The sequence below is a fragment of the Rutidosis leptorrhynchoides genome, chromosome 2, assembly GCF_046630445.1.
Source record: "Rutidosis leptorrhynchoides isolate AG116_Rl617_1_P2 chromosome 2, CSIRO_AGI_Rlap_v1, whole genome shotgun sequence".
Taxonomy (NCBI): Eukaryota; Viridiplantae; Streptophyta; class Magnoliopsida; order Asterales; family Asteraceae; genus Rutidosis; species Rutidosis leptorrhynchoides.
Genome location: NC_092334.1, coordinates 626176906 through 626189746, shown reverse-complemented (window position 1 = coordinate 626189746; position 12841 = coordinate 626176906). Strand labels below are relative to the sequence as shown.

The 12841-nt window shown below is 33.8% G+C and overlaps 1 protein-coding gene across 2 annotated transcripts; it reads left to right on the top strand.

The window, feature by feature from the left end:
- Positions 1-4153: 4153 nt before the first annotated feature.
- On the top strand, positions 4154-12581 carry LOC139893605 (uncharacterized). 2 transcript variants are annotated; one of them, XM_071876767.1, is made up of 5 exons: positions 4154-4663; positions 5760-6260; positions 7987-8133; positions 8228-8742; positions 11928-12581. In XM_071876767.1, the coding sequence occupies exons 1-5, from the start codon at positions 4189-4191 to the stop codon at positions 12546-12548; spliced, it is 2259 nt and encodes a 752-aa protein (XP_071732868.1). In that variant the 5' UTR covers positions 4154-4188; the 3' UTR covers positions 12549-12581. The 2 variants fall into 2 exon arrangements, with proteins under 2 accessions (XP_071732868.1, XP_071732869.1); XM_071876768.1 differs by having other exon boundaries at positions 8228-8774; positions 11928-12051.
- The last annotated feature ends 260 nt before the right edge of the window (positions 12582-12841 follow it).

Genomic DNA, 12841 nt, shown 5'->3' with positions numbered 1-12841 from the left:
CTCAATTAATATATATAAACATGGAAAAGTTCAGGTCACTACACACCGTCACCAACACACGACCCAAACCTATCAAAACTACTGCTGTAATTATTGATATATCATTGTAGCTGCAACTGTTTTCCTGTTTCTTTTTTCGCTATTCAAAACCCATTCACTACTGTTTCCATTCGATTCAAATAAAAATATATATATATATATATATATATACAGTGTACATATAAAGGGATGAATAAATTAGGAGAAGAATTTATGAATCGAATACTTACTTGAATCATTTGATTGACCAACTAAATGATCGATCGATGAAGAATGATGATACTATGTATCTGATAACGATGAAGAGAAGTGACTGATGCTAGTCTGCCATACTCCGGTCACCCAGCATCATCGAAGGTCTCTATGAACCTTCGATCTACCATTGATAATCGGTTCCTATTCCCGAATTCTTTTAGATCATAAAGGGAAACTGCAAAAACCTAAACCGTATTATTCTTTAAACCTAATTGTGGACCGGTTATGTTATGGGATTGATATACGGGCCGTGAGTTTTTATTTTGATGATTGGGCCGAGACCCAATTTCGTTTTTCTGTTGGGCTATCATATTTCAGTTGGGATCGTAATATATTGAGTTAAAAAGATTTAGATACTAAGTTAATTCAGAAAAAGGTTACAGGGGACGGGGAAAAGGCGTTAACGGGTGAGCGTGAGGTCGCGAGTTCGAGTCCCGGCGGTGGCAGTTCTTTTTGATCTTTTCTCCAAAGGTTGAAATCCCTCATAATTAAAATTATTATTATTATTGTTAATACTAATTATTATTATTATTATTATTGTTATTGTTATTAATATCATTAATATTATTGTTACTAGTATTTTTATTATTAAGATCATCATTAATATAATTATCAATATTATTATTATTGGTAATATAATTATTATTATCTTTACAAATACAAGTATTAGGATAAAATTTATCATTTATTATTATTATAATGATAACAACTAATATTGTTAACATTATTATCATTATTATTTTACTATCATTAAAACTACCACTATTGTTTTTATCAGTATTATCTATATTGTTATTAAATTAATTATACTAAAATGAAAGTTTTAGTAACGTTGTTAAAGTTGTAGGTATAAAAATAAAGATTTTATATACAAAAATATATTTAAATTACATAACTTAACTATATTAATATATCTACATATATAAAATGAAAATATAAATAAATAATGAAACTTATAAATTATTAATATAACAAATACATCATTAATAATAAATAGATTTATTCGATTACGAGTATATGTTTTAATATATATATTCAAATGATATAGGTTCGTGAATCCGAGGCCAACTCTGCATTGTTCAATATAGTCATATGTATTTTTACTATAAAATACATTAGGTGAGTTTCATTTACCTTTTTACCCTTTATATTTTTGGGCTGAGAATACATGCGCAATTTTTATAAATGTTTTACGAAATAGACACAAATACGTGAAACTACATTATATGGTTGAATTATCGAAATCGAATATGCCCCTTTTTATTAAGTCTGGTAATCTAAGAATTAGGGAACATACACCCTAATTGACGCGAATCCTAAAGAAAGATCTATCGGGCCCAACAAGCCCCATCCAAAGTACCGGATGCTTTAGTAATTCGAAATTTATATCATGTCCGAAGGAAGATCCCGGAATGATGGGGATATTCTTATATGCATATTGTGAATGTCGGTTACCAGGTGTTCAATCCATATGAATGATATTTTTGTCTCTATGCATGGGACGTATGTTTATGAGAAATGAAAATATGAAATCTTGTGGTCTATTAAAATTATGAAATGATTATTTATGATAAACTAATGAACTCACCAACCTTTTCGTTGACACTTTAAAGCATGTTTATTCTCAGGTACGAAAGAAATCTTCCGCTGTGCATTTGCTCATTTTAGAGATATTACTTGGAGTCATTCATGACATATTTCAAAAGACGTTGCATTCGGGTCGTTGAATTCATCAAAATTATTATTTAGTCAATTACAGTTAGATATATTATGAAATAGTATGCATGCCGTCAACTTTCGGTGTAAATAAAAATTTGTCTTTTAAAACGAATGCAATGTTTGTAAAATGTATCATATAGAGATCAAGTGCCTCGCAATCTAATCAACTATTGTGAATCGTTTATAATCGATGTGGACTTCGTCCGGATGGATTAGGACGGGTCACTACATGTACCTACTTCCACAATCCGTCCATTTAGACACCTAAAGTGGACTTCACCAATTACCACTACGGGTGGTAATTCTGACACATTCAAACAAGTACAATTTAACCCAAATTATACTTGACGCCATTTAACCCAACCTAGGTCTTAACACTAAATTACTACTTAGGTAGTAATCATATCAAACGCCGTTTAACACTTAACAAAAGTGCTTATCATCCAATTAATCCAAATTAGTGTCATTACCAATTTTGACCCATCTAAGTCAACCCATTTTGACATAAGTCCCAAAAATATCCTTAATCACTAACGGCTAGTGATTAATTTTCCAAAACACTAATTAGCACTAGATTCAAACATTTAAACACTCGATTCATCAAATATTGACCCAAAACACAATTTGACAACAATTTAAGCCAATACCCATTTTGACTAGTAAACAAGTTCTTATGAACTTCTCTAAATCATCAACACACTTATAATCTAGTGATTAAACCCAAACCATGACCAAAATCGTCATCAAACCCTAAACCACCAATAACGGGTTAAAACCCATCTACTAACCACAACAAACCCATTTCACAACCATTAAAGGGTTTCTAACAAAATCAAGCTCAAACCCTAAATTGAATATCCAAAATCAAATAATGAATCTCGGAGTTAGAACGTACCACTACTATCAAAATGTAGCCGTGAACGAGGTGAACAACTTTAACTCTCGCGACTTGACCCGATTCACTCATCTTCTTCCCCAAACCAAGCTTTCTCTCTCTTAAACTCTTTCTCTCTCTAAACTTGAAGATGAGAGTGTTTTTGTGTATAAATGAGGATAAGATAAGCTCCAATAAGCTTTTAGGCTCTCCAAACCGTCCACATGTGAATTTACCAAAACACCCCCAAAAGATTCCATTAAAATGACTAAAATTGTCATTACAGCGACATTTGTCGCGTTTCGCGACACCCAGACGCGACAAACAATTTTTAAACGCGATACATTAACAGAAGGCCAGTTTCAGCATGTGTCGCGTTTCAATGCAGTATGTCGCGTTCCGCGACACTTCCAAACGCGACAAGAAGCCCCACAACGCGATGAAGGCCTGGTCACCCAAATTTCAACATTTTCTACATTTAAACTATACACAATCGTTCGCGGTTATTATTAAACGTTTACAAGGTAAAATACGTACCTTTAGTCTATGTAATAGGAAAACGGGGTGTTACATTAAGTTTTAAATAATAATAAAAAATGGGTAAAGTGGGGTGGTGAAGTTTATGATTGTGAGTGTTTAGTGAAAGTAATGTGAAAGAAACGTTAAAGTATTTGTGCTGATGTGGCGCTGATGTAGCGGGTAAAAGTAGTGTGAAAGAAGAGAACCATTGCAAGTGGCCTAACTTAATTTACAATAATATAATACTTCCTCATTCCCATATTAATAATACAATATTTCATTATAAATAGAAAAGAATAAGAAGCCTAAGCTCGCGCTTAATGTATGTAAATAGGATTAAAGGAGAAAGAAAAGGTAAAGGTAAAACTGAAAAGTAAACAGTATGTATAATACTTTTATGGTATTTTCTTAAATTGTGTATTTTTTGTCTGTGAACTATTAATATGAGTTGGAAGGAGTATATGATATGATTTAACAATAATTAAATCGTGACCACATCAAACTAAGGTAGTATTCTTAATAATAAAAAACTAAGGTAGTTGGTGCGTTAATTTATTTTCATCGTTCTGAAAATTAATTATGATGTAACAATAATTTATTTTTGGTCAATCGAATTCTAGATCTGTATAAATAAAATTCCTTACAAATTTTATTAACAACATCCTTGGTTAGTAATCGACCAGTTGTAACCTTTTGAACTATCTGATCGATACACCAGTTAACTTGTGGAGTAATTTGTATTCACTGTTGTCATTAATTTGCAGATAATTAAGTAGCACGAGATGGATCTCACAAGTCCAGAGTTGGTCACTGCAACCCATGCGCTCAATACTATGAGCCAAGAGCAACAAATTAACATTGTAGCACACTTATCAGAAACCATTTCAACCGATGAACTTATAACCTTGAGCCAATCGGAGCATAAAATTAGCATTCCAAGTGCCCCAGGTCCAACCCTCGAATCAAAACCCATTTCAACTGACGACCTTAATACTTTGAGCCCCAATCCATGTACCCCAGGTCCAACGCCCGAATCAGAACCCAATTCAGTTGATGAACTAAATACCTTGAGCCAGGAACATGAAATTAACATTCTAGACATTCCCGATTTATCTGAAAAAGACTCAATAGATGATGACTTGCGTCACTCGGAAAATGAGATCGAAAGTGATGGTGCAGGTACTAACGCACAGTCACGTGCAGGCTCTACAGTGCCTTCATCGTCACATCGCCTAGCTTGTCGTGATCTAATAGATGGTAAATTCTTCCAACAAACTTGAATTTTTTACGGGCACGCTCTAGTTTATCTATAGTTCTATGCAGACCTTTAATAACATCATTCTAAATGTTCGATCTTAATGCCTGAAAAAATTTTTAAAGAAAAACAGAAAAAAAAAATACTTCCCCGTCCCCCAAAAAGTGCTCCCTGATTAAATCTCTCTATTTTTTTCTTTTTTTTTTAAATTTTGGTTTTTTCCGAATTTTTTTTTCAAGCATCAAGATCACACGAAAATATGAACATTTAAAAAAGACACTTCGTAATAAATGTTATTATTTAGGCGGGAAAACGATCGACAAAAATAATATTCAATATAATATTGATCGTGATGAATGTTAATCTTCAAACGTTTTTTTTCTCCATGTTTTGTGAAGTACTTTTTGTCAAAATTTAGCCGATTTAGAGTTTACGGTTTAGGGTTTAGTGTTTTGGGTTTAGTCCCAAAACCCAAAACCCTAGACTCTAAACCGTTCGTGTTAAAAACTCAATCTAAATTCTAAATCTAAACCCTAAACCCTAAATTTCTAAACCCTAATATCCAAACCCTCAAAATATACGCTCGAAAAACACGATAATTGTTATATATTATTTCTTCGAGCGTTTTCCCGCCAAAATAAAAACATTTTTTACAAAGTGTTTTTTTTAATGTTCATATTTTCATCCAATCTATAATGTTCGTGAACAAAGATTTTTCAAAAAACGGGAAAAAAAGAATTGCTTCCCCTCGTTTCCCCCTAATTGGTTACTTCCCCATTGATCATAATGCCCAAGATTGCATTAATTGGGCTCTTGACTAGAGGGCGCCAATGTGCGCAATTCACCCGGTTACGGATCTCGTAGGTCGGGGGCTCGTCACCCAGGTGTTTTAATCCCTAGTGGGGACCCAATGTGGTTGTCATTAGAGTGTGCAATTCACCGGGTTACGGATCTCGTAGGTCGGGGGCTCGTCACCCAGGTGTTTTACTCCTTACTGGGGACCCAATGTGGTTGTCACTAGAGAGGTTTCGTTTGCGAACCCGAAAAAAAGAAATGTATTCTAATTAATGCGTGTATGTTTTTGTGATTATTTTGAAGGAAGTACAGCAGAGTACATGGAGATTTGTGTTCCATTACACGAAGCAGCAATTACTGGCAATTGGAAAGCTGCAAAGGTCATCTTTGACGAACGCCCAGAGTTGGTAGGATTTTCTATCACTGCATATGGCGATACCCCACTTCATATTGCAGTATCAGCCGAACCTACCCCGGAAACAGAAAACTTCACAGAGAATCTGGTAAGTAGGATGGAAATGACGGACTTGGAAATTGAAAATGATGCTAGCGACTATGCCTTTAATGTAGTTGTTGTAAAAGGAAGTGTTAAAATGTTAGAGGTCATGTTGAATAAGCATATAACCCTGTTGGATATATCTCCTCTTACAACATGGAACGGATTAGGAGCTACTACTCGGTATGGAAATCATGACATGGCATGGTATTTCTATAATATTCCTGAAGCGAAGATGCTTGGTTGGTCTTGGAAAGACCGGCAACGATGTTCATTTTTCATTCAATGCCTTAATGGCGATATGTTAGGTACGTGTATATTGTTCATATCTAATACTAGATACTGATCATCACTATATAATACTATATATATATATATATATATATATATATATATATATATATATATATATATATATATATATATATGGAGAACCAAAGATGGTAGAGAACCAAGAGAACCATCGACTAACCTTCAGACTTGCGTGCAGATTGACAATTTTTTTTTTCTTTTGCAGACTTTTTTTTTCTGTGCAGATTGACTTTTTTTTGCAGTTTTTTTTTTTTTTTTTTTTTGCAGATTGACTTTTTTTTTTCTGTGCAGATTGACTTTTTTTCTGTGCAGATTGAGTCAATCTGCGTGCAGATTGACTTTTTTTTGCTGTACAGATTGACTTTTTTTTTGTGCAGACAATCTGCGTGCAGATTGACTTTTTTTTTTTTTTTTTTGCAGATTGACTTTTTTCTGTGCAGATTGAGTCAATCTGCGTGCAGATAGACTTTTTTTTTGCAGTTTTTTTTTGGAGATTGACTTTTTTTTCTGTGCAGGTTGACTGTTCTTTTTTTTGCAGAAACTTTTTTTTTTTTTTTCCATAGATTGAAGCTCAATCTCCACATAGATTGAAGTTCAATCTATGAGTTCTATGGGTTCTCTACGTACTTTAGTTCTCTAAGGATTCTTTCACTATATATATATATATATATAGGCAGGATCAATGGGGAAGTAACCAAGCGGGGGAAGCAAAATTTTTTTTTTTTTTTTTTTTCGTTTTTTGAAAAAACTTTGTTCACGAACATTATAGATTGGATGAAAATATGAACATTTAAAAAAGACACTTCGTGATGAATGTTATTATTTTGGCGGGAAAATGATCGACAAAAATAACATTCAAGATAATATTATTCGTGAAGAATGTTAACATTTTTTTTTTTTTTTTTTTCCATGTTTTGTGAAGTAAAATTTAGCCCGATTTAGAGTTTAGGGTTTAGGGTTTGGTGTTTTGGGTTTATTCCATAAACCTAAAACACCAAACCCTAAACCCTAAACTCTAAACCGTTCGTGTTAAAAACTCAATCTAAATCTTAAATCTAAACCCTAAATCTAAACCTTAAACCCTAAATTTCTAAACCCTAATATCTAAACCCTAATATCTAAAACCTCAACATACGCTCGAAAAACACGATAATTGTTATATATTACTTCTTCGAGCGTTTTCCCGCCAAAATAAAAACATTTATCACAATGTGTCTTTATTAAATGCTCATATTTTCATCCAATTTATAATGTTCGTGAACAAAGTTTTTTCAAAAAACGAAAAAAAAAAAACATTTGCTTCCCCCCGCTTCCCCCCGATTGGTTACTTCCCTCTTGATCCTACCAGTATAAATATATATATATATATATATATATATATATATATATATATATATATATATATATATATATATATATATATATATATATATATTACTCCGTATATACATTATTATATTATTATAAATTAATATTAATATATTATTATTAATATTATTATTATAATATTATTATATATTTATATTTATATTTATATTATATATTATATTTAAATATTTAAATTAGCCCTTATATTGTACATCTTCTTACTATTTATCTACTTCTATGCTACTAAATTATTATTAACATTAATATTCTCAATAGTTTTTTTTTATTTGTAGCTCTTATTAATGTTACTATTGATTGATTGATTCTATGTGATTATCAATTGCTCTTAAATAGACGTTGCATTAAAAGTAGTTTTGACGGGAAACCTGAAAATCTCTGAAAGTATCAACACATGGACGGCTTCGTTAGAAATATTGGCTCGAAGGCCTGATGCATTTAGTAGAACAGAAATAGGTTCCATTTGGCGAATCACCCAATCATGTAACCATCACTATTTCACTATTCGTTATAATAATTAAATACAATTTTTTATGCACAATTGGTTTCTCATTTGATTTTTCTTCTTTGTTTTCAGTTTTAGCATTCTTTCATTTGAGGAAAGGATATCCTGATATGGATAATTATGCCTTAAAGTTACTCAAAATCATTGTGAAATCCTTTCCTGGGTACAATACGCCTGATGAAATTCTCTCCATTTATCCAATTCCTTACACCAATGTAGAAATTCCATATCAAGTAGAAAGTCCAGATCAAGTGAAGAGGAAAACTACTAGTCAACTAATAGTTCTTGCAGCAGAAGAGGGAAACACTAGATTTGTAATTGAGCTCCTTAAAACGTTTCCTTATTTAGTGTGGGCGACAAATGATGACAACCAAAGTATATTTCACATAGCTGTTATGCACCGTCACATAGGTATCTACAATTTATTGTATGAGATTGGCGCAAAGAAAGATATAATTATGGCTAACGTGACGGATGAAATGGAAAACAGTATCCTTCATTTAGTTGGGAATACCTCAAAGGACACGCAATTTCTGACTGTCTCAGAAGCATCTCTACTCATGCAACGAGAATTACTATGGTTCAAGGTTCATTTTTCACCACAAACTTCACTTATAAAGTACTTCACTCATCTGCATCTGTTGTATTGTCTATTATTTTATTTTTGATTAGCCCAATTTGATTGTTAACTCTAAAAAATAGATAGGATAATTAATTTAAATTCTTTTATTGTTCTTAAGTAAGTACATATATAGTACTCCCTCCGTCCCAAATCTATTGTCCATTATTCCATTTTGGGATGTCCCAAATTAATTGTCCAGATTCTTTTTCAACCAATTAAAAGAGGTTATTCTGGAGAGAGAATATATATTAGTGGTGGAGAATGAAGTTAGTGGAATTTTCTAAAACTGTTTGTTTTTTGACTGGAGACAATAGATTTGGGACGGAGGGAATGGAAAACCCACATTCATCTCTTTCTAACTTCCAAAATTCAAACACCCCCCCCCCCCCCTCCCCCCCCCCCCCTCTTTCAAACATCAACCCACTGTAATCCACCACACCCTATTTCATCTTCAACCTTTCCAACCATCATGTTACCTAAACCTCATATTTCCTTTTCTAAAATTTTACAGAATTCAGATGAACCTGTTGGTGTTTCTGCGACAGGTTTTGGCGTTGGCCATTCTTCGATTTCTGGGTTTTATAGCTCCCGTGATGTGGATTTAGGAATTTTAGACCCGAACAACGAAAGTGATTTCATAAAACCACAATCCCACAATCAACAAACAAAGAAAATGCGAGAAATTGAAACTACACGAGCAGGTTAAGTGTTTATATCCATTCGGAGTGATTGATTTGAGTTAAGATTAGGGTTACAATATATAGAAGAATGTACAAAAGGAAACCAATTCAAACACAAGTTCTGCAATTGCCGAACACCGCCTCATTCTCCCAATACGGGAGAGTTTCTCCCTATACGGGAGCGATCTCGATCTCTGACCAATATGGGAGAGTTTCTCCCTAAACGGAAGATGCCTCCCGATATGGGAGCCTCTTCAGCATTTGAATTATCTTCTTTTTGATCAAACTCTTCATACTTCAACAATCTCTCACATGAAGATTTTGAGCAACCCAGATTATTAAACCCTTAAATCATCGATTCCAACCATTCGTCGAACCACCTAAATACTACCAATTACAATTGGGACACGCCCACTCCAACCACGTTGAGCTAGTAGACTTTCGATACACGGTCTTCAACACTATTAGTCGGAACCCAACAATAACACTTTCTCTGATCTAGTTGGCATCTTCTCTCATAAAGTCATGAGAAGACAGTCGAGGCTATGCAAAACCTTAAACTGCACGTACATGTCACATGCTCCACTTACCAAACCCAATCTCCTTAAATTACGGTCAGCATAGCCCAACGGTTCTCCCATGTACTTTGTGTCATGGGATAAGGAGAGGTCATGGGTTCGATCCTTAGAGATGACATGATTTTCTTTAAACCAATTGAACACCAATAATGGTGGTATATATTGACCCTATAGGCAGGTTTTACCGGATTCGTTCACGGACCTCTACCCGGACCACTGCCCGAATGGATATGTTCCCAGGTACCGTCGATCAGGATCGGGTTTCCGCCCGAACGTGTGTGTTACGTGCAAATGATGAGGGTCGTTGAAATAAATGATCTACTTATGCCGGAAAAAAAACAGCGTTAAAAAAAAAAAACAATCTGCTAAAACTATATATTTAATTAAATACTTTATTAAATCAAAAGACTATCATCAAGTTTATCCAACATTCCCTCCATAATCTTAATAATGTCAACTTTCTTTCTTTTTTGCATCTTGCCGACTTTTTTCTTGCTGATAAGCCTGCTACTTCATTCTTGTTGCTTCTGTTTGCTGTCATTTCCTGTTGCAGTTTAGTGCTTCTTTCTGCAGTTCACTGCTTCTTCATGCTGCTTTCTGCTAGTGTTTGCTACTGTTTCCTACTCTAATTTTTGTTGTTGTCGTCGTCGTCGCCGCCGCCGCCGCCGTCGTCTAATTGTTGTTTTCTTCTGCAAATCTGTTGTCGTCTAATTGTTGTTTTCTTCTGCAAATCTGCTGTTTTTCTGCTACATTTTTGATGATCAAATCAATCATCCTTTCTACTTACTGCTGCTTCTTAATGCTATTTTATACTATAAACTGCTGTTATTTTCTCCAAGTTTTACTCATCATAGATCAGTAAACTGCCACTGCTTTCTTTCATTCTAATCGAACCCTATGCTTTGATACCAATTGTTGGAACATGCTAAAATATACGTATATAACTTGTTTTTTTATTTAATAAAGACGAAAGAAAGAAAATCACATGGACTACAATTTTATTTGTAACTCCCGCTTTTAGCCAACATGTCTAACATATAAGCCATCGAGTTCCTTAGTACTCTATAACCAATTGGTGATAGTGGGAGGTTCCCCTAGGCTTATAAGAATACATTTGTTTCTTTTAACTTCGGATGTGGTACTATGTTTTGCACCTATTAAACGATTGTTAATCACCCCCTTAATCGTTTTAGCGACATGCTACTTGCTTGCTACTGCTTTCTTGTTGATGTGTTGCTTAGATGCAGTGGCGCAACTTAAATCCGGATACAGATGGGGCGAGTGTAAAAATTTAATAAATTTTTAATTGTCAGTAGGGGTAAACAAAAAAAAAAAAAAAAAAACTCTTTTTTTGGTAAAAAAAAAAATTAGTGCAACATTTTTTTTCCCGTTAAATCCAGGTAGTGCGGATACCCTCTTTGTGATACACTTTGTTCCGCCTCTACTTAGATACAAAGCCATCCACATCTGGGCTTCAACCATCATAGCTCTGATACTACTTGTAAGGACCGCTTTTAGCAAACCACATGTCTAACATATAAGCACATTGAGTTCCATAGTACTCTATAACTAATTGGTGATAGAGGGAGGTTCTCCTAAGCTTATAAGCATACATTTGTTTCTTTCAACTTCCGATTTGGGACTATGATTTGCACCTTTTGACCGATTATCTCCAACATATATCATCTATTATCTAATAAATAAAAAGGAAGGAAAATAGGTTGAATCTATTTGTTAAAAACAATATGGTTTGGAAGGAATTTAGGTTCATATTGTTAGACATATTAAGCATTAATATTACTTGTAATGATGAAGTATACTGTTTTCATAATCGAAATTGATAATATAAACTTGATGATAGGTTATCTTTACATATAACTTTAATGTGGCAGGAAGTAGAAAAGATGATAGCACCACAGTTGAGGATCCGAAAGAACAAAGATGGTCAAACACCATATCAGTTATTCTCTGAGAATAACAAAGAGTTAGTATCCAAAGGATTAAAGTGGACGAGAGACTGCATGGTGGTTAGTGCACTTATAATAACCATTGCATTCGCTGCAGCTTTGACAGTTCCAGGTGGTTTTAACCAAGACACCGGTATTCCCATTTTAACGCGTGAACCAAGTTTCATAATTTTCATAATAGCAGACGCGCTTTCCTTATTTTCTTCCTCAACTTCACTTCTTGTGTTCTTATCTATCACCACAACTCCATATGGTCAACGCGATTTCTTGTACTCGTTGCCCAAAAAGTTGATGATAGGTATACTAACACTATTTATCTCTGTAGTAGCCATGATGGTCACTTTTGCAGCCAGCTTCTTTGTTCTGTATCGTAACACGTACAAATGGCTACCAATCATTATAAGTATATTTGCTGCTACACCTGTTGTTGTATATGGGTCACTGCAATATCCTCTATTGATGGATATGTTTCGCTCCATGTATGATTCTAGGTATCTCTTTAAGCCTAAGAGACGTGTGCTTTACAACGTAGGCGAGAAGTTGTAATTGCTCCATCTCTGTTGGTGGATATGTTTCACTTTTGTATTCTGTATGTTTTTTTTTTTTTTTTTTTTTTTTTTTTTTTTTTTTTTTTTTTTTTTTTTTGTTACAACTATTGGGTTTTGAGGGTGTTATACATGTATCTATGATGCATGGACTAACATCTAATGAATAAAGAATGTTTGCTTGCTTGAATATGTATCTTCTTCTCAAATTTTTTAATTTGTTCTTTTTCTTGAAAGGGCTACAAATTAAGCATAAATGACGTCAGCTTTATAACAGAGACGAAACACAGAAGA